Source organism: Sphaerodactylus townsendi, linkage group LG06, assembly GCF_021028975.2.
Source record: "Sphaerodactylus townsendi isolate TG3544 linkage group LG06, MPM_Stown_v2.3, whole genome shotgun sequence".
NCBI classification, from domain to species: domain Eukaryota; kingdom Metazoa; phylum Chordata; class Lepidosauria; order Squamata; family Sphaerodactylidae; genus Sphaerodactylus; species Sphaerodactylus townsendi.
In genome coordinates, this window is record NC_059430.1 from 87,642,184 (window position 1) to 87,669,880 (window position 27,697).

Below are 27,697 nucleotides of genomic sequence, written 5' to 3' on the forward strand. Positions count from 1 at the left end.
AGTTTCTTCCCGTCTTTTAAACTTGAAAATAAAATAAAAGCTGCCCTACTGTCAGATATCTGAAGTGTCCAATTTCAGCCCTAGGAGAATTAGAAGTCAGAACTATAAACTTCTGACAGTCTTCGTTTACATTACAAACACCTACAGAGCCTTTAACGACTGAATGATGAGTATACTGATGGAAAAAAACTGTCATAAGAGCCCCCATGGCAGATGTAAGGCAGGCTGATTGCTAACAGACAGGGCTCTTGCAGAAAGCCAGCCAAACTCCAAAAAAGTTGGCTGCCTTGATGTTGTGTTTGATAGATAAATATTACATGTGGGGTTTGATGCCTAATACCCCAGCTGTAAATTGATAGTAATCCCAGTGATTTCAATAAAGTAACAGGGAATTTAAATGCTTGTCATCAACTGATATTCCTGTACATCTACTAAGATATTCTGGACAGGCCCATCTCTCGGTGGGTGGCCTGGGGGTGTAAAACATTAAACATTTGAAAAATACTGATTTATTTACTACAAAAGTGGATACCAGGGACGGAAGGAGCAGCAAATGGGGACAGTGGAGAAGAACAGACCAGAGAAATCGCTTCAAACCTTTTTAGACATAATGAAGCTGTATGGACTACCCAAATATTACCCAAAACTATTTTACATGCTAATATGGCTTTATGCAGTGTAGTGTTAAATGTGTTTACTCAGAAGGCAATTCCACTCAAGTGCAAGGGAACTTACTTGCCAGGAGGCATGTTGATCATAACTACTAATGGTTCTCAACCTCCAGGAGGTACCTGGATTTCTCCCAGAATTACAATTTATCTTTAGACTACAGAGGTCGGTTCCACTGGAGGAAATGGCAGTTTTGAAAGCAGGCTCTATGAAATTATATCTCTGTAGAATTTTCTCCCCAAACTCTCCCTTCCCATGAACCCATCCCCAAATCTGCAGGAATGTGCCCTGCCAGACTTGACAACCATAGACTATGGGATTTGTTTTTTTAGTTTTTTAGTAATCCAAAAGGAATTTGGAGGAATCTTAACATCTGATTTCTTAGAGTTCACCTGCTAACATATAAAATGTCTTATCTTTATATACCAGGTTGACCTTATTATTAGACGATATTTGCTGACAGTATCAAATTGAGATCAATGACCCTCCTACACACCATCAGTTAAGGTTCTTAGACAACAAGTCTACCTCCCAATATCTCGAGGCATTGTTCTTTTGTACGGAACCAGAATATAGCCTCTGAAAATCAATTGTCTTTTTAAAAGAAACAGGAAATGAAAATCAGCCCTTCATGTTGCACAATAGACAATTGCTTTTGTGGTCTATATTGAATACAATAAGAGGAATCAAAGATACTAGTCCTTGTGGTTCAAAGCAACTCAGATGAGATAAATCAAAGATGATGGCAAATCAATTCTGCATTTTTCCAATTTCACTTCCACTTTTTCCAAAGAGACCTTCTGGAACAATTATTCCTGTAATCTATAAACTCAGCACAGTGGCTGTATTGTTTTATTGTTGCAGATCTTGAATGGACGGGCAAATTCTTAACTGCAAACTACCAGTAATGGCATATTTATCACTCTCTGGTGCTGCTCAAGTCAGGGTTCCAGGATCAATCTTTTCAAGACACTTTTTATTATCATTCTACCCAAAGAGAAAGGAAACAAAGCAAAGACGCCACCTTCTGGAAAATACCTAATACTTCTACTTTAAACTACTATGCAAATGTTTAGGCTGCTTGATCTGAGAAACCAATCCCTCTTTCCACAGGACAAATGAATTACTCTCATCCTTTTAGTGCTCTCATACTTACAACACTGATGCTTTGAAATAATCAGTTGAAATTAAAATTCTGTGTGCCAGTCTGCCCACAGGATCTATTTTTTTTAAAGGCCAAGTTTTTTTTCAGAGCAGTTAACACAACTGATATACACATTAAGTTTTTTTAAAGTTGATTCCCTGTACCAATATTTCATTATTACTCATAACATAATTAGATCTTTTAAAAGAAATGAAGGTTGTCTGAATTGCCCACGAAAACCCCAGTTCAAAGAGGTTACTGGGAGACCATCTCCAGAGGTTACTCCAGAGACACCTCTGCTGCCCATCTAGCAACCACTCCTTACATGGAAATATTCCAAGAACTCAGAACTGGATTTTCTTTCCCCTATGTCCACTCAGGTTGCACGCTCAGGTGGCACAGTCCTTTTCCAAGCCTGGATGGAAAACAATATGGTTTGGACTCAAGTCATTTGCCTTGGATATGAAGCCAGAATCTGTCTCCACAGCTAGCTTCTACATTCTCAAGATGACTCCTGACTTTTGCACATTCTGAACAAGTAACACATCTCCCTGATTCACTTTCCTTGTAAATTATTTTGTGTCTGGACACCTTAGGAAATGAGCCTGAATGGATATAACCTACTCTTTCTTGCCTGCTTCTTGCTTCCCCTCTTCAGTGGAATATATACAGCATAGTGTGTGAGGGCTTGAAGTATTTGCTCCTTTCAGTGGGCTTTCCAGCATTAGGTAGAATGCTTGGCATTGCTTGGCCTATTTGATGTTCTAATTCTCTGGCCTGGCCATCTTATGTTATTTCTAGACAATCTTTGGTTCTGATTTTGCCAGTATTTCTTCCATACTTGTAGAAGCATCCCACCACTCTTCCAACAGATCTCCTATAGTAATTTGTGTGGCTCATGGCCCAGATTGGAGGTCTTCCTTTAAGCTGGGTGAGGCCCCTGAGCTAGCAGCTCCTGTAGCTCATGAGGAGAGACAACTGAGGAAAGTTTTCTTCTTGACGCTCATGCTATTTGAACATTGATTTGGGCCAGGTTGGAACTGGGGCTACATGCTTACACATGCTGACGTATATGCTTACACAAAGCCAGTGTATATGTCTTTCTTTGACCAGACATAGGCTAAAAAAACAGTTGTGGCCCCTCCTGGAGGGGTTCGACAGCCAGCTGCCGGCCGCGATCGCGAAAGCAGCAGCGGGCCTCAACAACCCTCGAGTAGTGCGAAGGTCATTGTTTCCTCGAAACTCGCTCCCTGAGCTAGGTATTTCGGAAACAGCGGCTTCCAACCGCTGCGCTGGAAGGCGCCATCCCCCCCCCCTTTCCCGAACGCCTACCTTGTCTCCTGGCATCCGGCTTGTCGCAGAGGCCAGGGGACACGCCACCCTGGCCTGCGACTCCAGAGCTGTCGCTCCAGTCTGCAGGGGCGTGTCCCCTGGTTTCTGTGACAAGCTGGAAGCCAGGAGACAAGGTAGGCGTTCGGCGACGGCACAGCCTGTGCGAAGGCTGCGCCGCCTCCTGCCACCCTCCTGGGACCGTCCATGCGAACGGTCCCGGGGGGGTGCATCGGCATTGTTTATGCTGATGCACCCCCGCACCATTGTGGTGCAGAAAAGGCCATAGTAACAGTCCCCTCCAGCATCCTGTGTTTGTTGTGTTCCCTTATTTGACATGTGAAAAAGCAGTAAAGACAAAAAGTGCGGTTTTTGTACTGTAACATAATTGCAGGCTCTGCAAGTTTCTACATGTAGATTTGTCACCTTTTCCCTAATAGAGGTTATATACCTTTAGGAATTGTGTGATATACATAAATTCAACAGACTTTCCCAGCACAGAAAGGCAATTCTTTAAGATTTCTGACTGATACACAGCTGTTAAAGGCAGAGTGCCCTTCTCAGAAAAAAATGGCAGCAACTCTAGCTACATGAACAATTAAAAATAAGTACGAATACTCAGAATTGTTTTCCTGTATGAGATAAATGTTATTTTTGTAAAATGTTATTTTTGTAAAATCTATCCATCCCACAGCTCCCAAATAAGAAATATTGCTTACACTTTCTTGTGACACATGAATATTGGCATTTCCCTGAAGAGTTCCCAGGCTGATCACTTTGCCTCCTTTGGCTTGGATGTCAATATTCTTACTCTGGAACAGAATGTTATACATGTTAAAAGAGTTTATTTTGTTGTTACTGATGTTCTTCAAATCTGTGTTTCTCAGTGACAACAGGTCCTGTCTTTTGGACTCAATTTCAGTTGGATCTTTCACCTAGTGTTCTGGGAAATGAATTTAGTAATTGCATGTCAAGCAGAAACCCAGCAGTTATAGATTTCATACTATTTTAACAGCATGTCAGGAAAAATTGCATCTATAAAAGTTTCATATGCTTGATATACATCTGTTAAAGGCACAGGAGGTCTCTCAAACAAACCGAATAAACACTTGAATATTGTGGTGCTATGTGGTTTCCGGGTTGTATGGTCATGTTCTAGCAGCATTCTCCCCTGACGTTTCACCTGCATCTGTGGCTGGCATCTTCTATTACAAGTGTGTAATAGACTTCCCTCTGTGATACACCTCTGAAGATGCCAGCCACAGATGCAGGCGAAATGTTAGGAACAAGATCCACCAGACCACGGCCACACAGCCTGGAAAACCCACCAGAACCAGTTGAATCCGGCCGTGAAAGCCTTTGACAATACTTTCAAAAGAATTCAGTGCAATACACAAATGGAAAAACAGCTTTGCAAACATAGTGGGCCTGTACCTTGCGGAAGATCTGAAACAAATAAAACTCTTGCTAAGGAATTCTTCAGATACAACTCATAATTCTGTTCACTCACATTAATAACACCCAATGCAGAAACTCTTTACAGACATCAGAACATCTTGTAGAAATTTGTTTATATGTCCTTGTGTAGGTTTACAAGTATTGGGTATTCTTATTACACCAAAAATCTTTTCCAATGACTTTTTCTCACTGATACCATAAATAGATAGCACCGTGCATCAGCAACTGTTTTATCAAACTGCATACTGTAATCAAAACACTGGATTTAGAATAATCCACTTCTTCATATTCAAGAATACCCTGCATAAGAATATGGGATGTAGCAATACCAGCATTTTATAAAAGAAGACAAGAAAAGGAATTGTGTGTAAAAAGAGAATGCCTCTATATTTGTACCTTTACTGACTGTAAGATGCTAGTTCCCTTCTCTGTTTCTATTCTGCAGTTGTCACATTCAACTTTTTCAATTTTCACACAGCCATCCCCTGATGTCTTGATCTCCAAATCTAAAAGCAATTACAAATGGTGAAGGATGGTGAATTGCTTGGAACTGCATTAGTTGTAATCTAACATTTTATTTAATTTGGTTGAAATCATCTATGAACTGGAAGCGCTACATCTGAAGGAACTAAAAAAAAGAAAAAGGAACTAAAAAGAAAGAAAGAAAGAAAGAAAGAAAGAAAGAAAGAAAGAAAGAAAGAAAGAAAGAAAGAAAGAAAGAAAGAAAGAAAGAAAGAAAGAACCCACACATCATAGCTGTTTATAAGATGAGTATGTTTAAAACACAAGTATATGATTCAAGTTAGTGAGCCCAGGTATTATTAACATTGAAACATCTCCAAAATTAGCATATATGAGTTTTTTTCTTAAAACAACCCTATGAAATAAGTTACCGGTAATCTTACAGACAGTGACTAACCCCCAATCAACCAGGAGCAAGCAAAATGGGAATTTGAACTCAAGTTTCTTTGGCACAATTTGACACAATATCCATGTACCACAAAGACATAAGGGAAGTTTACTAGCCTTGGCCAACAAGGAATGGGGAAGTTTACTGGGCTTGGCCAGCAGCCATCTATAGGAGTGAAAGAAAAAACCGCTGGCTAAAAGGTGAGGATTTCAAAACTGTTTTTAATTCTGCCCAGGCAACTACTTAAACATCAGTTGAAACCAGAAGCCAAGAACACCAGCCTGTCAGGAAAAGCCTTAAGCCACAGCAATGAAAATTTTGACTAATATACATACCAAATTTTACTGGGATCTTCACATCCACAGAGGCTGTTCTGTCCACATCATCTGAAAGCACTGTCATCTCTCTTTGCTCCGTGTCATACTTCACATACACATTATCCAGGTCTGCACCATGATGAAGGTTGGTGTTCTGCCCACTCACTGTAACAAATACCCTGTCAGCATCAGGGTACTCATGCGGGTCAAGGGGGCACACTGTGACATGGCAAGGGAGCTGTACTTTGAGCAGTCCAAAGGGGCTAACAACCAGAGTCCACTCTTTGAGAGGCTGAGTATTCTTTGGCCTGCCTTTTTCTGGCTCAGCAGAACCTCTGCTGCAATGACACCGATGGGTGGCAAAGGTCAACTGTGAGGTGGCACCCCACAGCTCTTGTCCAGCAAACCCCCTATGTCTCAGCAACCCATTCCAGGCACCTGCTGCTACCTTTGCTGCCTGCTGCCACCAGGCAGGCCACTGAGCCAGCATCACTGTCAGGCTCGACTGTACCACCTGATGGAACAGTCTTATCTGTGTGCAAAGATTGAGGAGAATATAGAATACTCTACCAAGAGACCACAGGAGAAACGAGTCCTCAAGCTCAAGGCTGATGCTTCTGCCCTCTTAAAAGTCAATTTCCTGTAAGTCACAAGAAATAGGGAACCGGCTAGAACCCAGTCTTCACAGGGGTGTCAGGTGGGAATGGTAGTTTCCTAGTAGTGAAATCTCACAAAAAACCAGAAGTTAAAACTACAAGTCCCAGAACGGCAAGCGCTCACTGAAGCCTCAGCCAATGAGTGGCCGAGGAGGGCGGATGTTTTTCTCCTGCACAGGATGGGGATAGAATCCTACATTGGCCAATCGGAAGAGAGGAGGACGGCATGTGAGGCTGGGAAGGGAGCGTTGGTCTCCATGGAAACGGAGATGCTAACGCGGAGGTTGGTTGATCGGTCTCGCCTGGAGCAGCGAAGGGTCCCGAAAGGGAAGGCGGCGCGCCGAAGAGAAGCCTGGTAGGACTCAGGGGTGGGAGGCTTGGAGGAACTTCGATAAAATTAAGTGGGGTGGGGAAGGGCCTTTACTGGGCATTGGGGGAAGGCTGTGGGTGGGCACCCGGCCGCCGCACAGCGCTGAAACAGCGTAAAAACCCGAGGAGAAACTATATCTCTGGATGAGCCATACGCACGCAAAGAAACACATATTTCAGGCTGTGATATTAAGGCCTCCTTGTCTGTATCATTTAGAATGTCTGTAGGATGCTTACTTAGCTCATATTAGTGGGTACAGAGCATGGTTGGTTAGTTGATATCAGGCTGTACACTGGCATGTTTAGAGGAAGCAGCAAATGTCAAGCAGCTGTCAAATGGAACACATAGTTTCCTAAAGAGGTTGAGAGCCAAGAAAAAGCATAATAGTTGTTACATTGCTGATCATATAATATGCAATAACCACCGTTTAAAACTATTTTTAATAACAACATTAAGTAAGAAGGGGTTTCTTTACAGTCCTTTCATGCTTTGGCTGTGACCCTGTGATCCATAGCATACTTTTTTCTCAATTTATTGCTATTTTCCGTTGCAGAGACCATTCAGGATAGCTAATAACCTGAAATATTTATAAGCTTACTCATTTTAGTTTGAAATTCTATTTTGAAACATTCAGCTTTTGTTTATTTCAGGCTGACCGCACCGCAGTTTGTGACAAGCGTTGGTTGCAAAGCAATTTTTTTAAAGGGCAATATTAAGGGGATCACATCACACACTTCTCACTCCTTCCCCCTGCCCCTTTTAAAATCCAGCCTGACAAAAAGTTTATTTTATTTATTTTATTGATGTTATTTATAGTCTGCCTTTTTCACTTGGCAGTCAGTAGAAATGATTTCTCTGATGTACAGAGGGGGGAGCCAGGAATGCCTATCTAAAAAAAAAAAAAAATCAAGACATAACTCATGAGGCTGGATGAGAATAATGTAGGACCACACCAAACTTCTGAAAAATTCACATTACTAAACTGTTCTTGGCAGTGAGACACCAAGTAAAAATACAAGAAGGTGCACTTCTGATGCATCCAGATGTTTCAACCAAAATGCACCATAGAATAGGATTAAAATGGTGCCACATGAATATTCCAAAAATATGTTTTAAAGAGCTTGTTCAAGTCTTTAAAGTCAGTTACGTTCTCTCTTGTGAGATGCCTACCACTAGTGCTTTAAAATCTTAAGTGAAATGCCAAGTTGTTGACGAAAGAATGATGCCGTTGTTGAGTGATGTAATTCAGTTACTCATAGGAGCCTGGCTCAAGAAGCAAGAGGTGAAGTTCATCCAAATAGTACTTTTAGACAAGTCCAGACAAATGGTGTTTTCCCCAAAGTCACAGATTAACAGCCATACTCCTTGCTTAGTCCAAGATCCATCAATCAATGCATATGGATTAATTTGTATTCTGAAGAACAAATTTTTCAATAGTCCTTTTGGGGATAGAGAACAAGGATCACTGTTTATATTCAAACATTGGTATGTGGGCTACATTTATACTTTGGACTTTTTTGAACTTCTTTATTATAATAATTATTATTATTATGGGCATTTGAACTTGTACAGAGTCTCAATTCACAAATGTGGTACTTGAAAGCAGTACCATAAAATCTCAGGAGTATTTCAACATTGCAATGTAAAGTGCACATCTAAAACAGGTAATTATGTTCTCAAATCTGCCATGTTCTTCACATTTTACTTTTTGTTACTTTTGGAAATGAGACTTGCATTGCAATTATTCCTGTATGAATTCTCACTTTCATAATAACCACAAACTTGACTCCTATTGTGTGCAGCATTAGTTGTAATGTAGATGGCTACCATGAGATGGCAGAAACTTTGCAAATGTTTGAATTCATCTGTAGCCTTTACCGGTTTGCTTGCATTGGCATACAGATGCTGATCTTTTTAAGTAAAATGCTGTTGATGTAGGATGTGCACTTGATATAGCTGTGGTAGATGACTTAGCAAAGAAAATATTCCCCTCCCTTTACACATCCCAAAAAAGGTTTTGCTCCATGCTTCAAGTTTATTATTATTATTATTATTATTATATTCGATTTTTATACCGCCCCATCCCCGAGGGGCTCTGGGCGGTGTACAGCATTTAAAACAGTATAATTAAATAACATTTAAAAGCAGCGATAAAAACTCCCAATGCATTCACAAATTAAAGCCCAAAGTTAGATTTAGGTTAAAATTCAAGATATAGAGTGGCGTCCAGCGGTCCAATAATAATATAAAACCCTCCCTCCCTCTAATGTGGAGGGGGGGTAATGGCGAAGTCTCAGTGCGATGTAATTGTGGTAGCCCAGGATGTTAAGGGCTGGGGCATGGGCAATCTATTAGCGGCTGGATCCTCCGAAGGCCCGGCATGGAACAGCTCCGTCCTTTGCAGGTTCCCCGTGGAACTCCCCTGCTGTCCCGGCGAGGGTCCGACAATACAGCTGGAGGGAAGAGCTGCTCACGTCAGGCCGGGGCCAGGGCTGTAAAGGTCCTGACCCGGGTGAAGGCCAGCCACATTGCCGAGGGGCCTGACCTCACTCAGTAAAATCATCTCTGGCCTCGCGCAGATCGAGAGAGGCCGCCTAGGGACGCATGAGTGGGGTGATGCGCGTCTCGAAGATACAGCCGATGGGCCCCAGGTCATCGAATGGCCTTTAAAGGTCAACACCAACACCTTGGAAGATGATCCGGAACTCCTACTGGAAGCCAATGCAGCTGCCGCAGCACAGGCTGGATGTGTTCCCGGAAGTTGGTGCTGCCTGTAAGCAGACGTGCGTTGCTGCATGGTGTACCCATGTATTTCCATTATAAAGGGATCCTATTTTCGCCACCCGTATATAAGCCTGGGTCACGTAAAGTCCTCCATCCCATCTGCTGAAATCCTCGTTCTCATTGGTGTACTTCTGCTTATGGTGTCACAACTCAGGTTCTCCAGATAAAGTTATGGGACCTCGCCAGTTCCCATGATGGGAACTGTAGTCCATAACATGATGCTGGCAGGGGATGATGGGAACTGTAGTCCATAACATCTGGTCGCAAGTTTGACACCTATGGCTATACTTGATTCACAAACGTATCAAGCACAATATATTATTAGACATAAGTTTGTTGATGTTTTATGACTAGCAATACCTTAAGTATTGCGTAGAGCGAAAGCCCAATCTGAACTTACTTGTGTAGCCTTTGCTTATCACTGTTTAGTTGGATAAATAATTAAAAAGACCATGCTGGCTTTGCAGGAATATTCGCTATGCACAGCACAAAGCCTCTTCCTACACCCCTTCGAGAGATCCTCTTCTGAACATTTCCAGTGTCACAGTCTCATCACAGAACTTCCTCATCCCCTGCTTTTTCCTTTTTTTAAAAAAAGTGTCCTTTTTGCTGAGGTTTCACTGATATCAATATCAAGAAAAAAGAAAGAAACTGATTCCATAAAGTATGTTTTACAGGCTGCCACATTTGTTGACTTTTCCTTTTTTTCCCATCAAACAGCCGACTTATGGCAACCCCAAGGGGTCATATAATCATACAGCTGGAAGAGACCACAACGGCCATCAAGTGGAGCTCCCTTCCATGCGGGAATACACAAAGCACCCTTGACAGATGGGCATCCAGCCTCTGGCCCCTTCCACCTACGCAAAATAATGCGTTTTCAAACCACTTTCACAACTGTTTTCAAGTGGATTTTGCTCTTCCACACAGCTTTAAAGAGCACTGAAAGCCGTTTGAAAGTGCATTATTCTGCATGTGCGGAATGAGCCTCTGTTTAAAAGCCTCCAAAGAAGGAGACTCTACCACACTCTGAGGCAGCATATTCCACTGTGGAACAGCCCTTACTGTTAGAAAGTTCTTCCTAATGTTTAGGTGGAATCTCTTTTCCTGTACCTCGAATCCATTACTCCTTGTACTAGTCTCTGGAACAACAAGAGTCATTCAAGGGATTTCAAGGCATGAGGCATTCCCAGGTTGTTTGACATTGGCCTGCCTCTGCATAGTGACCCGGTAATCCTTGGTGATCTCTCATGCAAATACTAACCAGGGCAAATCCTATTTAGCTTCCCAAACCTGACGAGATTGGGCTAGCCTGAGCTATCTAGATCAGGGCTGTTGACTGTAGGCATGTATTAGGAAGTTGAGTATGTAATTCCAGTTAAGATAAAGATAACACTTCAAAACTAGCTGCACAGATCAGAGTTTGATGGAAATAAAAGAAAAGGATTGTGTGTACCCTTGTGTAATAGTGTAATAATTTGTAAAAAAAATTTCTAAACCACCACTATTACCCACATTTTATACTTCCCATTGTCCAAGTGTGAACTAAAGATGTGAGACCTTAGGTCTCCAGATTGCCAAGAGTTAATGTTACTTACTACATTTTGCCTCCTGATCCAAGCAGCGATGCGTTAAATAACTGTTAAGTCACCAAACCAGTTTTACAATGATACACAGTGGCATCTACACTTTCACAGCTGCTACAGAAGATTATAATTTCTGCATACTAGTTTTCCTTTCTGATGCCTCAGTATAGTGAGTGGACTGGTGTGTTGTGCACTCCCCAAGCTTAATGTATTCCTGTGGAGCTCAGAGTGTTGGGTAAACAGGAGAGAACTGGTTCATTTAGCCAATATGTTTCAATTAGCCATGAGACCAAAATGGAATGGAACTTGTCATGGACAAATACTGGAGGCAATGTTATAAGCTTCCCAGAAGCACTGTCTGGCCATGGTTGAAACAGAATGATAGACTGGATTGTGGTGAAGTTTTAATGAAGCAAAACATTTCTTGTGTGAATATCATATTCACTGTATGAGAAGGACCATCAGTCCTGGACTTTGCTCTGAGTTCTTCTTTTTAAGAGTTGTTTCTTTTTAAGAGTTTTAGGCACTGGGCAAAAATGTTGGTCTGGCATTTTGCTGATTATCCTGTAATCTAATTGATTAATTAATCATGAAGCTATTTTTGGTTTTGGATTAGTTCTGTTAAGTGTTATTTCAGTGCAAATTATGCTTTATGTTGTAAAGTTTCTCAAATGTCAGGAGTGCTTTGATTGTGTGTTCCTGCATGGCAGGAGGTTGGACTTGATGACCCTTGTGGTCTCTTCCAACTCTATGATTCTAAACTTAGTGGACAAAGTATAAATATCTAAAATAAGCACCAGCATGCCAGTGGAGATAAAAAGTTCATTTTCCATTCCTCTCTTTCTGTTCATATCTAAACAACTTGAAGGCATGTTTCCACTTAAGGCTTTGGTTTCTTAAAAAAGAATGTCTTTCTGTAATATACAACGTAATGTTTAAAATTTAAACATTCTTTTGCTCTCAGTATAAGAGTGATGCCATATTAAATCTTTATAGGTCATCCTTCTTTCTTTGACAGCCATTTAAGAAAAGGCCAGTCTTGGAGATTTGTATACCCAACTTGAATGCTGGGGATGGTAAACTGACACAATCACTTTCTATCAATAGTTTGCAAATGTGTTTACTTGAAGCTTTATGTAGTTAAGTGTCTAAACTATAACTCTGACAACCAACCTCCAAGCTACATTTTTCAAGGGCAACTGCACTGTGTTTTCAATGGCAAAGCACACACTTTGAGGTGCTTAATGCATGAGATATTCTCCATGGTCACTGTGCAGCATTCTTTTGGGCAGGGCTTTGATCTGTGCACCTGAACCACACCTGCTGAGTAGCAAAGTTCCAGGCAGTTGCTCTTTTATTTTATTCTCTCTGTATGTACAGCTTGAGGAAGCTACCAGTGTTTAAACTAGCGGCTGTATCTATCCCATACCTCTTATCCTAATGCAGGAACACATTAAATTAATATAATTCATAGACTGCAAAGACCACCAGTAAATACGAATGTTCAAGCAACATTTATATGGCATCACCAGGCTCCAACACTGCATCATCATCCAACACAGTAAGTCAGTTGCTGTATGTCAACCATGGAATCCAGCTTCTGGTTATTCTTAGTTATCCTAGACATAATATCCAGGAATTATAATTGCCCAAGATTACTCTCTTTAACAATGTGAAGGACTGTCACTTGGAGAAGGACAGGGAGCTTATGACAGCAGAGGATAGGATTCAAAATAATGGGTTTAAATTGCAGGCAAAAGGTCCCAGATATTAGGAAACAGTTTTTGGCAGTGAGTTATTCAGCAGCGGAATTGGTACCATAGGGTGGCAGTGAGCTCCCCTTCATTGGCAGTTTTCAATCAGGCATTGGATTAACAATTGTCTGGGATGTTTTAGGCCAGTGGTGGTGAACCTGTGGCACTCCAGATGTTCATGGTGGCAGGGGCTGATGGGAATTGTAGTCCATGAACATCTGGAGTGCCACAGGTTCACCACCACTGTTTTAGGCTGATCCTGCATTGAGAAGAGGTTGGACTAGATGGCCTGTATGGACCCTTCCAACTTTATGATTCTATGAATCTTTGATTCTATAGGGAACATTTTCATATTTTCATTTCTATGTGGGTGGGTTTACCATTGTAATATATTTGAGTTTACATGAGAAGTGGGGGGCAGTTGAATATTTTTCCAGCCCTCCCCATATACACATTTAATGGGAAAGAAAACCAGAAAATTTAGAGATTTCGGTTTTGGAAGGGACCAAGAAAACTTTATAAGTTCTATCTATTGCAATACCAAGTGTACTAATATTTCTCCAGTTGAAATAAGATTTAATATGTTACCTTCTTAAGTCTTTGTGGGGCTGGGAGCTCTGATAGAGGGAACTGATTAAAGCTTCAGTGTGCTGTAGATTTTATTGGTGTATGTGTAGAATTATTCAGGATGTGGCAGGTGCTAAGAGGGGTGTGTATGCGGTGAGTTTTTCTGGCTGAGGGTTGAGGTCATGCATAGCCTCTTCTTTCTTGATATCTTTCAGCTCTTCTCATAGTTGCTTTCCCTCCTTCCTTTCCTGTAGTTAAAAGATAATTACTGGGTGTGACATCCTGTAACAACATATATATTTTTGCCCATAACCATGCTGATTCTGAGCTATTTGTCCAAGGGTCACATTTGTTTCTTATTCATAAATGATCTAACTTCAGAATTCAGAAATCAACCTAGGCCAGGGATATTTTGGCCTGTATCTGTGACAGATCACTTTATCCTCAAAGATACCTTTTAATTTTCCTATATGATAGATTTGCCAAAAACAGAAATCACACATTAAAATATATGTCTTGGGGCTTTTGAGGGAGTGGCTCCATACTTCAATTCCAACTTTTCCAAGTTAACCGTGAAGCATTGCAAAAAAACCCCCCAAAACCTGCAGAAAGAGTTTGTTTAGGAATGAATGTGTCCATCATGGGCAGGGAGGATTTTAGCTCCACATCTGTGCCATGCGGTTTTTCCTGTAGCCCAGTTAGAGGTAGCAGAGTGAGAGAGACGGGGAAGTCAGACCTGAGGCTATAAGTCCCCCTTGCAGGCATGCCACAGCCTGTTGCTGGCTGTGCCACTGGTGATGCCCAAGCTGCAGATGGGCCATGCCTATGGACTTAGGTAATCTAAAATTGGCACTTGTTGCATATGGAAGTAGAATGGCATTAATGATTTCTCAGCTTTAGAAGCACCCCCAACACACTGCAGCAGTTCAGCATATGTAGAAACATTAAATAATGTGATGTGAATTTTAAAAGGTTCTCTCCTTCAAACTCCATTTGTTTTATTCTGTTTGCAGTTGGTTGTGCAATGTTTTGATTTCTCTAGGAGTTATCCTCTGTCTTTTTCTATTTTGGAAGCAAATGCAGTTGTTGACTGGGCTCTGCAAAGTAGAATGTCCTTGAAGAAAATCCAGACAGTGCTAGAGGCCATCTGACACTTGTAGCCTACAAAGTTTTTGCTGATCTTTAGGTCACAAGTGCCTCAAAAAAGGCAAAGAGAGAGAAATAAATGTCACTGTGTTGTGGCCTTGATATTTGGATGTTGTTTCAACTGGTGTGGTATACTATTCAAATAAACAAATTTATGAGGCTGAAACAGACATGTAATGTGATCTAAGTTGAATGTACTTGAAAAAGTATGGCTGCTTGATTAAAATGTATATCCTGCCTTGTTGAAAGCAGCTTACAGTCAGAGATAAAAACAAAGAAGGGTCATTAATCTAAAAACGTTCATGTTCATTAAATTTTTAAAAAGCTTAGGGTTGCATGAGACCAGTTATTACAATCTTATAGACAAGCTAGGAGTTTTTACTAAAGCTCTGAAATGTTCTAATCTCTGTGTCTTATTTATCTGCTAATTTAATTTCTTCAGCATCTGAAGACATGTAGATTCCCCCAATCTGCCTTTTGTCATGCCTGCCTTTATCCTGCTGTGGTTCCTTGGATTGATCAACAGGGTGTACCTTGATTTATGCTAGGATCCAGTTATAACACTGTATGCAGTGAGGACTCTTGACAGAGGTAATCTCTGGGTGTTTCCCCACTCACAAGGATCCCCCTATGCCGCGTGCTGCTCTCAGCGCTACATCAAGCGTCCTCAAAATTTCCTGCGCAGGTTACCGTAAGGTGTTATTTTCTCCAGCTTGTGGGATGCCGCGGCGCTTTGAGGGGGCTTACAGTGGCAGCTTCAGGGCGGCTTTGCTGTCGCCGCCCCTGTCGTGGGGAGTGAAGGGGGACCCCGCGCTACTGGAGGAAAGTAGCACAGTGCTTAAGGTAAGTGGGGAAAGGCCTCTGTCAAGAGTCCTCAGCTCCCCTGCTGCTATATTTGGATATTTGGTTAATATAGTAGAGTCTGTACAGCCATAGTAGCATGGTACTGACTGTAGTAAATAAATATCCAAAGAAGTATATTGCAAAAAGGTAAAACTTACATTTATTCAAGTAGATTCTGTTCCTATTCAGGAAGAAAGGGAAGAAAGGGAAAGGAAGAAAGGGAAACCTGATCAGAAGAGTACTTTTTCCAGTCACAAATGGCCAGGGAGAGATGAGGGGTCAGAGGGCAGCTTCCAGGTCAATAGAAAGAGAGGAACATACCATTAAAGGAGATAACACTTATGCCAACGCATACAAAGACATTTAGTTCTGCCTGCAAGGCTCCGCGGGCCGCACTGAATCAATTACCTGCACCACCGATGCAGTAGGATCCAATGGTAACATGGTATGCAATGAGGATTCTGACAGCGGTATTCTTTACTATCTCCCCTGCTGCTGCTGGAACTGATTAAGGATGTAAGTCTGTTCTGGGATGAATTTGGGCCTTGGTGATCCTTGGTGGTATGTGTATATCCAGCATATTTCATATCGGTTTTGCTCTTTCTCTCAACTTTGAATTTATTTTCCTTAAAGTATTAAATATTTACCAATTTGGCGTATGATTTTTTGCTGCGTTGCAGGATTTTAAACAAAGAAAATGAGTGATGATGAAGATGCCAGGTCCATGTTCAGTGAGTCAGAACCTGAACCTGAACCAGAGTATTCTGAAGATCCTATTTATGCCAAAGCACCAACAATTGATTTCCGAGATGAAGGTTCCATTGATGTGGCTTCAAGTCCTGCATTTCAGTGCCTTGATGAGGTAGGTGACGTTTAAATTTTCCATTTTACCGAAAGGGTGGATACTGTTGTTGTTGTCGTTGTCGTTGTCGTTATCACAGTTATGAGGTTTCAGAGAGATTTTAGAATGAAATCTCTTGCGGAGGGGAGCGGAGTGACAGTACTCTTAGCAGTGGCATTGAGGAATCCTTGTCCTGGTGAACTTCAGTATCAGTGCTGAGGCTGTCTTGTTGGGAGCAGCTCAGGATTCCATGCTCTTCATGAAAACGGTGTGCCTGTCTTGGGTCCTATATGCTGTCAGTGCTCTGGAATTAAGAAAACACTAGGGTGGTTAAATCAAAAACTCCAGGTACCTCTCAGGTCTTAGAGCCCACATAACTCCTTGGTTTAGAAGGGCTGTGAGCTAGGAAAGGACAAGGGAGGCTACAAGAGTGACAGTGGAGAGAGACTCATGACAAATTTGGAGTAGAAGATTACATGGCCTTTAAAAGCTCATTATTGTATTGTTCCGATAGCCGCCGGGCCAGCAGCAAGCAGCTGAACTGGCGCTCCCTGTAGTGCTTAGTTATGCAGTGGCCATCGAGAAAACAGTAGTTTCTAAGGCTTTCTGTGGGTGCATCCCCAGCAACCACACTGTGGTGTTCCTTGGCAGTGTCATGGGGAGGTAACAGAGCTCTGATAGACAAAGCAACCAAAACAAATCTGAGGCTGCCTGGCACAAAGGCCTGAGCAAGGCGCCTGTCAGAGCCCAGGGGCAGAGAGAGACATTTCCAAAGGGGCTAGCTGGCTGTCAGCAACACTCCCATCATCTTAATGGGTCCAAATCCCCTAATACCTACCAGTGGTGGCATGAGCCCAGCTTTGTCCCCCTCAAAACATCATAAGCCAGCACCCTACACATTGAGTGCAAGGGAGTCCACGGGAGCACATCTGGGAGCACATTTGGTCCTACGGGAGCACATCTGATGCAGCAGGCACCCTGTTTACACTTGCTCCTGTCAGTGTTTCCTCAGTTTGGCATCCACACAACCTGGATACAGCCATCTGGCGGGGGTTGTGGGAAGGGGAAAAAGCCTCGAGCCATGGTACTGACCCCAGAAGCCATATGCTGCTGCACCGGCACATATCATCCTGAGCCATGCAAGCCAGGTAAAGGAAGGAAAATGCTATTGAGACTCCAGAAAGCAGAGAGGAGTTTTCCAAGGAGCTTTCCAGAGTGTTGCATTCTGCCTTTTTGTTTTGTTCTCCTGAAAAGGGGAAGGGGTGACAAGAACTTCAAAGCTAGAAATTCCCACATCCTGTGAGCAGCAAATACTCTACTTCATGAGGATGTGGATTTGTTTCTGCTGGCTAGGACATCTGCTGATCCAGAATTTTTTTCTGAGTATGTGGGAGAGAACTTGGTTTTACACTTTAATGCCTGTCTATGGACTGCACTGCCATTTTCCTCTGCATAACTTTATGCCTCCCTCAAGGGTGCTCCCAGGCTGGAAGGGTCAGGGAGCTGCCAGACTTCAATCACGCCCCCAAACTGCCCAACCACGCCCCCAAACTACCATGCCCTGTACCTGAGTTGTGATAGTGCACAGCTGCTGCTAAGCTGTACTAGTGCCCAAGAGCAGCACTGGGGCTCTTTGTTAGGGTAGCTGGCCCTCCTTATGCCATCATATCTAAGATACACAGGTGTGAAGGCCAGTCTGCTCCCTGTGTTCATTAGCCCCTCCTCCCCTTAGAATTGTACTGATGGTTGCTGAAATCTGCAGTGGGTTGAGGCGAGGAGTTGACTGATTGGATCTAGGGAACAATAAATTCCTCCTTGAGAGAAGGACTGGTTCCCTTTCTCTTGAAACAGGCACTGGTATGTTCACTTTTAAAGACCATTCAGTTTGAATAACAATGGTCCAATCTCAGACGTACCATTCTTGAACAAGGTGATTAAAGTAGCAGTGGATAGATGAAGTCAAGGACACCTTCTGGATGCAGTGAATTGTTTGAATTCTTTCCAATCTAGTTTCATCCCTGTTTACAGACTCAAATAGACTTTGTTGCCCTGGTGGATAACCTCTTGATGAGAGGGATATCATCTTGCTGATTTTCCTGTAATTCTTGGCAGCTTTTGATTCCATCAATTATGGTATCCTCTGGACGACCTTTTGGTGTTTAGGACTATAAGAAACAATTCTGTGGTGATTTTGGTCCCACCTGGAAGGCACGTTTCAGAGAGTGGTCCTGGGGAATTGGAGCGTGTTCCCTTGGGCTCTGGTCTGTCGGGTCCCACAAGGTTCTGTTCTGACCCCATGCTTTTTAACATTTACATGAAACCTCTGAGAGAAGACATATGGAGATTTGGGCTGGATTGTCACCAAAATGCAGAAGTAACTTAACATTATTTTGTGCTTCCAATGGATCCCAGGGAGGTTATAGAAACCATGAACTGGTGACTACACTGAACTGTTCTCCTTTATTACTGCTATTATGTTGACATGAGTGAAACTTTCTTATTCATTTTTCTGTTATCTTGTTCTTTCAAATACTTTAAACAGAATTCTTGCCAGACTTTCTTTAAATATTAAGCATTATAAACAACCAGAAACCCAAAATCAAACTTTCTAAAATATATTTCAGTGTAAAAACAGAATGCTTTTTCAGATCTGACAGGATTGCCATTTACATTGGTATATTCAAAGAAGAAGTGGTGGACATAACCTTGCGAATAGATAAAGAATAGACAGAGAACGTTTAGAGAAAGTAGAGCTAGAAAACAAACTTTTTGCTCAGTACAAATACTATACAGTACTTCTGTTGAGGTAATTCTCTCGCTGGGGTGTTGAGTGCTGCTTTTTTCAAATTGTGAGAACAATCTATGTGAGGACTTGAGGATCGTCCAGCACAGTATGCAAAACATGCCAAGTTCAAGAATTCTTGAGCTGTGGAGTGTTTCCATTGTATCTGGGAGGCTGACAACTGAGCTTTTCTTGCAGATCTTGAAGGATTTTTTTAAAGAAAGAGAGGAAAAAAATGGCTTTGAAAGAGTAACAGGCTTGAAGGATGTTGAGCAATTTTATACAAATAAAACCCATTTTCTACAACACCTTTAGAAATTTCCCTTTTGTTTTTTAACCTTTCATTTTGTCCAAGAGAAACAGTGAAGTAAAATGAATGTGTTGTTTAATTTCTCTTGCTGTTTCCTCTGATTAATAAAATATATAAATTAGTGAAAGAAGGAAACAAAGATATTAAGCACTATTCAAACTGTGGTATATTTACTGTGTATATGTATGTGTACTGCTCTCCCATTATCTGTGTGATGGGCAGCCCCATTCAAAGTCTGAAGTGGCTGGTGATGCTGCGGCACCCCCTACCACTTACAGAGGGCTTTCTGGGGATGTTGGGAGGCAAGGAAGACTTTTAAAAAACCATTGCCAGAAACCCCTCCTTAGGGCTTAATGGACTTAAGCCATCCTTTTGAGTGGTGCAAGTTCAAGAGCTTGGGCACCACATTCCTGACCCTAAAACTCAGGTGGAAGCTCCATCAGATCCATCCCCAGGAATCCCCTAGCCTGCCCCCCTCTGCTGGCATCCGATTGGACACCAATGTTGCTCCGTGATGGCCCTGACTTCCAGATGTTACCACCACAGATCTGCGGTTTAGCCAGCAGCTGGTGTATTTGCATCCTGCACTGGCAGGGCTGCCCCCTACGCAGTGGAAAGAACAAATGTGCCAGTGAGAGGCTGCATCACTCCCCCAAGCTCTTTTGTGTCCCTTCCAGATGGGGCTGTTAGTTTGGACCTTCTGGGTGGAGCTCTTGGTGTCAAGTTCTTAGTTCTTGCATGTTAGCTAAAGCTGATGGTTGTAAGAGTTGTCTTTCTTGTAAATAAATAATTGTTGTTTCAGCTGGCTTGTCTCTGTTAAATGTGCATGAGAACAGGTACCTGAGTGAGTACTTTAACCCAAGGGCACACTGCTTAAAGAAAATGCCATGCAAACAAAGGTGAGACTGAAATAGAAGACCCCAAAGCATGGTCACAAAGCATGGTTAGTTTTCTCTAGATTGGACTGGTGAGAATAAATTCATGAATATGAAACACATATAAGACACTATATTTTAAACCCTATCAGTTTCCACTTCTTTGACAAGACATCAGTTTACATGAACCTGTTGAGGTATACAGGCAGCCCAATCCAGATGTGGGGCAAAGTGCCTTTGGGAGTGATGGAAGGCCACGCTGCCATTTTTGCCCCCTCCACTGGCGTAAAGGGCACCTACGGTATGCTGGTGGAGGGAACCAATGTGCTGGTCCAGACGCCCCACAGATCTGCAGTGGGCAAACCTGGAAATGGATACCACTGTGGAGCTACTCTGGTGTCCAAGTAAATGTTGGCACAGGGCAAGGCATTCTGGGAGGTGAAGTTGACTTTAGTTGACTTCCACCAGTGTTCCGGAATGGGAACACTGCCCTCCAAGCCTGCAGACATGCATTGCACTTTTGTGTGGTGTAAGTCTGTTTGGGCTATGAGGTGATTCGGGCAGCAGGAGGGTTTTCAAATTATCCTCCTTTCCACGCCACCTGCAGCCTTTTTGGAGGTGGTGTGGCTCCGTCTTTGCTGTGCTGTCTCCAGCTGCTTCAGTGCTGCCCCCCATCTGTTCTTACTTGAGTAAAATTTGTGTTTTTAAAGCCAAACCAGTGCTGAAGGAATGTCCAGAGGCCTCTCTTTGTAGCTGGCTCTGTTCCTAAGACACAGACTGGATTTCAGTCATACCAACGTTCTCAGACACATCAGTGAAGTTCATGTTTCAAGTAAGGTGCATAAACTAAGAATCTAATTAAAGTAACAACACAGTTTCGTCATAAAGCCTCTCTAAGAAAGTAGATGGAGTGCTGTAAAATAGATGGTTAATAGTGAATGTTTTCTATAAAGATTGTTTAATGAAGCAACACTTTTGGCATATACATTTAGTAAAGTATGCAATAATTAATATGTTGGTATAAGCAAACATTTGAGAAAAACGTCTGATGATTTCTTTCTCTTTCTCTCACTTGGCAATGAATAGAGAATTTGCTGCATTGCTGCTTCCATTGCTGGAATGAGTTATCTGTGAGTGTATAAATTCAGTACAGTACCATGCTGACAAATGGCAGGAGCCCCTGAAATCTTGGCTTTGGTATCTAGTACCATAGAAATGGCACAGACCACCTGCAAGCAGCCTCATCTGTCATCTTTTTCCACTGTCCACTTTAGGTCCTACCTTGGTAGTTAGGGTGCATGGTTTCTGAGGATCTTTAGTTTGGCTGGGAAGGAAAAAAGAAGGAGAAAATGAGACCTGTTCGTGTCCTCTGTGCTCCTGGAGTGGGAAGTTCTTCAGATGTAGAGGTTCCTGCTATGATAATTGAAGCCTCAATCCAGCACAAAGATAGAGCTCTGGAGCTGGGAGGTCTAGCTCTACTCTTAACCACAGCAACAAAGCAAGCAGGCTGGGGCCTGCAGGAAGTCACATAACAGCCTGAGAAGACCAATCAGCTCCAGGCAGCCCCAAAAGGAAGCAGAGGCCCAACAATAGACAGACTCAAGGGAGGTGTGGCAGAAACATCATGGTGGGAGAGTAGGGTGAGAGCCTTTGTGGGCTAAGCACATGGCCCTTGGAGGCAAACAAGAGGAAGGGTGGGACAGAAGGCACAGAGGCCTTGTGGGAAAAGAAGAGTTTGGATTTATACCCTGCCTTTCTGTCCTGTAAAGAGACTCAAAGGGGCTTACAAACTTCTTTTCCTTCCTCTCCCCACAATAGACACCTTGTGAAGTGGGTGGGGCTGAGAGACCTGCTAGGTCACCCAGCAGGAATGTAGGAGTGTGGAAACAAATCTGGTTCACCAGATAATACTCCACCACTCATTTGGAGGAGCAGAGAATCAAAACTGGTTCTCCAGGGAGAGACCACATGCTCTTAACCAGCACACCACACTGGCGGAGTCGTTTGCACTGGCCCTTCTCCTTGCAAGTCCAATTCCAAGACTGTTGGGATTGGCGAAACCCAGGACCAGCATGCTCCTGGGCCACCCTTTAAAAAACTTTCCAAGGTTGGGCTGGGGAGGAAGAGTCAGACCTCTCCTGTGGCTTGTGGGCGAGAAGGGCAGCTGGAACAAAGGGGCCAGGAATGAAGCTGAACTCCTCCCCCCATGCATGTAAGGCTTGTCCTAGACCTAGACCAACATCTGAAAGGAGGCTGGGGAATGAGCAAGCCCTGACCCTCTGACAGGGAAGCCTTACAACCTCTTTAATTTCAGCATGATGAAAGTGCATGAAGTAGCCTTCCCCTGCTACAAGTGTTATCTGGTGTCATCGTACTTTCCAGGACTTGCAAACAAATGCAACCTCTTTCTTTCTGTACATTATCTCCATTCATACAATGAGTCAACAGGGGTGAAAGCCTGAGGGTTACTCCCTTTCATTCTCACATGTTGGATATCAAGTAAATGTGGTATGTAGCTCAGTAAACAGTTGTCCTTGCTGTCCCAGACTCCATTTTGTTTTGTTGGGCAGTTGTATGGAGTATACATTGTTATAATGGACATCCAGTTCAAGGAAGCAAGCTGATGCATTCCTACCAATGTGCTGTATGTCCATTATACACTGTTTGCAATTGCCTTATTATTTTTCAATCCGCTTTATGTCTGCCTTTCCAACGAGTTATTAAATAAGAGGCACTAAACAGAATATGCAATTTACCACCCAGAGCAATCACGGATGAAAATCTAAGTCAGAATCAATGTGTTCTCTCTGTCTCTGAAAGAGTTTGCAGCCAGATAGGAATTTTCTTGAATTCTGAGCTAGCTGTGATACTAGTCATTACCTCAATAAGAATGGCATGCTAGCATTTTGCATTTGATGCAGAATATATGTCGAGTTGGATAGTCCCAATTCAACTCTATCTGACTTTTCACAAGGCAGAAATGCTAATAGTCATTCTTTCCTTGTGTACAAAGTGTCATGTATTTTTGACACAATATATTATTATGTAGGGGTCTTCAGGAACTTTGGAAACTGGTAGAAGGAATGAATAAGGATTGCTCATCCTGTTCGTTTTCATGCTGATTATTTCCAAGATGACCTAAGTCTGGCTAAATGTTTCCAAATCATGTTAACAATTTATAAGGGGGTTGTTTCATTAATTTTCTTATTTGGTTGGAATAAAATGATATACTCACTACTGGTCTGTTTAGATGTCATTTAAATCTTGTGTTGCTGCTTTTGTGCCCCGCCCCCCTCCAAATCCTAAAACTCTCCCAACAGACAAATGTTACTTCTGAGGTCAGTGTGACTGCTTGGGGTTTTTGTGACAACAAAGGTTTCAATCAAATGAACAGCACCAGTCTCAGTCTAGTAGGACACCGTGTCATCCTTATAGAAAGAATGAGGAAAAGCACTGTATCAGGAGAGCTGGCCTTGCAAGCAGATGGGGAGGGAGAGATGCTGCTGTCTTCTTGTAACTGAGCTGACTTAATGCTCCTCACATGTGTTCATGATGTAAAGCGCCTCCTACCCATGGAAGTCAGATTTGTTGGAGAGAGCAGGCCACACATCGCAAGCACATATGTGAAGTAACGGTTGATAGGCATAGGGCAAAGGCTCTGTCTACAGAGCAGCTTGGTGCTCAGTAAATTACTCTCATATAACTTGTATAATTAAATACAATGGCTTAAAACATCATAAACTATGTGTCCATATCACGGTTGTCAGGGGAAGGTAACAGTGTGAATGAAGTAGACTTCTAGGGGATAGATGAGGGATTTTCTGTCAACCAAGCAGAGCCAGGATAGTCTTGCTTTCTACATATCTGTGCTAGCAGCAGATCCTTCAAAAATAGTGATTCTGTGAGGGCTTGTAACCCAGCAAGTGGGGCTTGATAACCTACCACTGTCTACAGCTGAAGCACTTGGTGCTGCATATACAATGCAGAGCAGTTCGTATCTTTTAACTGGACAAAGAATTGTATCTTTTCACTGGACTGCACTGCAATCATTATTTATTTATTTACTTCATTTATACCTTCCCCCAATGGAGACCCAAAGGAGCTTACATCATTTTCCTGTTCTCCATTTTTTCTGTACAACCACAACCCTGTGAGGTAGGTTAGGCTGAAAGTATGTGACTGGTCCACAGTTGCTCAACAAACTACAAGGGTTTGAACCCTGCTTTTTGTATTGCCGATTATGTTTTGACCAATGGTTAGGGCTCGAACTCTCTAACTTTCCTCTTCCTTATTGGATTTCTAATGGTATTAAAAACAGAGGTGTAGTCTCTTGTTGATTTTTTGCACTTCCTTGGTGCCTCATTTAAAGTAGTATTTTGACTGGGGGCGGTTGTTTTTGTTTTAGTATGCAGCACTTCCAATTGTGGAATGAGGACTTTATGGACTCTAATCCATGCCTCCTCTATTCATGAACTTTCCTAAGGCTAGAATGTCTGATGGCCTGAGCAGGATACCTCACCAGGGATTGTCTGACAGTTCTCATGTCTCACAACTCTGTCCTTACATTTGTTTCTGATGCCAAAGATCTGGGCACTCCTTACATTTCTTGTATGTGACTTTTCTTGGGGTTGGTATTCTAACGACCCAACGTTATTTTGTATTGGAGTCTCAGGCTCCAAGAAGGACAGGTCTGCATCCGCAAACAACCTGTCCTTTTGGGTTGGTAGAAGCTATTACACTCTGTCTGGAGTGCATTCAGTGCCACTTTACATATGACCTTTCCAGTAGAGTGCTGTTTTTTTCTTTGCCACATTCCTGTATATATTTTGGTTGGGATACTTATAGAGAACTCTCAGCTCCTTTATTAGACAACTCTAAGTGAATGTCAATTTGGGTTGCTAAATAATGTTGGGAAGGTGATCCTCCACCGTTTCTTCCTTTGAGAGCTTCACACCCGCCTCCTTAACTTATTGATTTTGCTAGTGTCCCGGACTGCATTGCAGCTTCATGACAATTAAATGCAGGCTGCCAGTTACCTGTAAACTCGCTGTTCCCTCAATGTGTGTCTTTCAGGCTGGTACAGGCACACGCTTCACCTCCCTCCTGCCCTGCTGTGAACTCTCTGGAACCTTAGTTCCTTGGGGTCTCTGGCAGCGGGATGGAGAGAACTGGGGGTGTAGTGCCCCTCATCCTGATCATGTGATCCTTTTGGCAGGAAAGCACCAGGGTGTGGAGGAGCACTCCTAGTCTAGGAGCTGGCTTGCGCCTGTGCAGTCCCAGTGTGTGCCTGCACAGAAGACCATTCAGTGAGCAGTTATTATAGGTAAGCACAACCCTGTTTTGCTAAAGTTTCATTCATATGTATTAGCATCACACTGCTGTTATAACCATATGAAGCTATCAGCAAGTATTGTAATGCTCGGGAAACTTCTGGATTTGTGTCACTTTCCAGCTGTTATTATTTTTCTGTATACATGGGTTCACATTCATTCTTGCAGATGCACTTTCATTTTGTCACACTATTTAATCCAGGATACCTACAAAAGACTTTGTAATGAGTGAAAGTAGTCACATTATGATCGTATGTTGATTTCCCAAGATTAGTTTTACAGGATAGAAAGTGTTTGCTTAATTGCCACAAAATTCCTGTAGGTGAAGGCAACATCTGTATTTCCTTTTTATGCCAATGTAGTTATGGACCTTTTATGTCGTTCCAAAAACCTTTCAACCATATAAGATTTAGGGGTTGCCACTGGGTGGATAAACCAGAATCTCTAGGTCTTTTCAAAGCTGTTGTGAGGTGAACACTTCTATAGCCTTAGTTGGAAGTACAGAAGTTACATGTAGTGAATACCACCCTCATAATGCATTAATGCAGCAATTCTGGACTGCATCAATAGGAGTATAGTGTTTGGATCAAGAGACATAATAGTTCTACTCTATTCTGCATTGTTTGGACCTCATCTGGAATACTATGTACAGTTCTGGGCATGACAATTCAAGAAGGATATTGACAAACTAGAACAGATCCAGAGGAAGGTGACCAGAACGGTAAAAGGTCTGGATTCCAAACCCTATGAGGAATGGCTTAGGGAGCTAAGTATGTTTAATCTGGAGAAGAGAAGGTTAAGGGGGTAACATGATAGCCACTTGGGTTCCTTTCCATCATACTTTCTCCTTTTGAATTGCCATTCTGTTTTTTAACAGTTTGCTTTTTAAAACTTTGTCTTTCCTGACTTTTCAAGTGTGTTCTTTCTTCTTATTCATCCAGATGTCTCTCTGCTGTATAATACTTACCAGACCAATTCCATGGATACTTATAAAGAAACTGATTTGTAGCCATTAATCAGAAACATGTGTTTTTTTAGGTATGGCTTTATCTCAACTGCAGTATGGCAGATAAAGGCAGGCAATTGTTTCCTGTGAAAAAGAATAGTCCCCTTCTAATAGAAGGGAAAGCATTTCAATTTTACATCTATTTTATTAAAATATTTATATCATACCTTTCTCACATAATTCAAGGTGGTTAATGATATACTGGATCTAGCTCATACTTGTCAGATCTCAGAACCTATGCAGGATATTTGGATGAGAGACCACCGAGGAATTCCAGGTTCACTATGCAGAGGAAGGCGATGGCAAACCACCTCTGTTGATTACTTTTTTTTCAGCAAGCCTTTATTGTCATAGACAACAATATAGCAATAGCAAAGGACTCATTTAAAAAAAACATAAATATACAATACTGGAAATAAATGTTAAGTGAAAGGAAATCTACTGGCATTTAATAATTTCCAGGAGAAAGTCTACCATTATCATGCAGAGAGAAGGATCAGGATTGTCCAGCAAGTAGTGTAATCTAAATAAATCGGGGCGATCGGGTAAGTGTGATGGAGTAAAATTCACATACTTGGATCTGATTTCTTTAAATCTGGGACAGTGTAATAATTGATGGGCCAGAGATTCAACTGAGCCAGCATTACATGGGCACAATCTTTTAGATGTTTCTTGCTTGTTAAATCTGCCATGTAACAAGGCGGAAGGCATAACATTAAACCTGGCGAGCATCATGGCTCTCCTTTGAACGGGGTTTATTAAGCTGTACAGGTACTGTGCCAAGTGGCCCTGTTCAAATGGGATAGAAAGTGCAGGGGGGAGCAAGTTTTCTTGGTTGCAGTGATTAGGGTAGAGAACTCTCTATCCAATAGTTGACCTTTAAATTTTGTATAAGCTTTTGAATAGGACAAAAGGCAGAGTGAATCCACTGGCAGTCCAATAGAAGGCACTTGTTCTTTGATTATGGAAAACCAGGGGTTAGAGTGGGTATCAGAGAGCAGGCAGTGGACCAAGGAGCTA

At 42.3% G+C, this 27,697-nt stretch overlaps 2 protein-coding genes across 3 annotated transcripts in view; one reads left to right on the forward strand and one right to left on the reverse strand.

Moving 5' to 3' along the window:
• FAM185A (family with sequence similarity 185 member A) overlaps positions 1 to 6,553 on the reverse strand; it is a 45,160-nt gene extending 38,607 nt beyond the window's left edge. For both annotated transcript variants that reach the window (XR_007244831.1, XM_048500549.1), the window contains exons 1-3: positions 5,846 to 6,553; positions 4,997 to 5,106; positions 3,862 to 3,954 (exon numbers count right to left, since the gene is read on the reverse strand). Coding sequence is in view for 1 of the 2 variants with exons in the window: in XM_048500549.1 (XP_048356506.1) it covers positions 3,862 to 3,954; positions 4,997 to 5,106; positions 5,846 to 6,317 (675 nt within the window). In the remaining variant the exon portion in view is untranslated. The remainder of the gene's footprint in view (positions 1 to 3,861; positions 3,955 to 4,996; positions 5,107 to 5,845) is intronic.
• A 164-nt stretch (positions 6,554 to 6,717) lies between these two features.
• CCDC146 (coiled-coil domain containing 146) overlaps positions 6,718 to 27,697 on the forward strand; it is a 78,841-nt gene continuing 57,861 nt past the window's right edge. The window contains exons 1-2 of the mRNA XM_048499903.1: positions 6,718 to 6,838; positions 16,214 to 16,395. Coding sequence (XP_048355860.1) covers positions 16,231 to 16,395 — 165 coding nt within the window. The 5' untranslated portion in view covers positions 6,718 to 6,838; positions 16,214 to 16,230. The remainder of the gene's footprint in view (positions 6,839 to 16,213; positions 16,396 to 27,697) is intronic.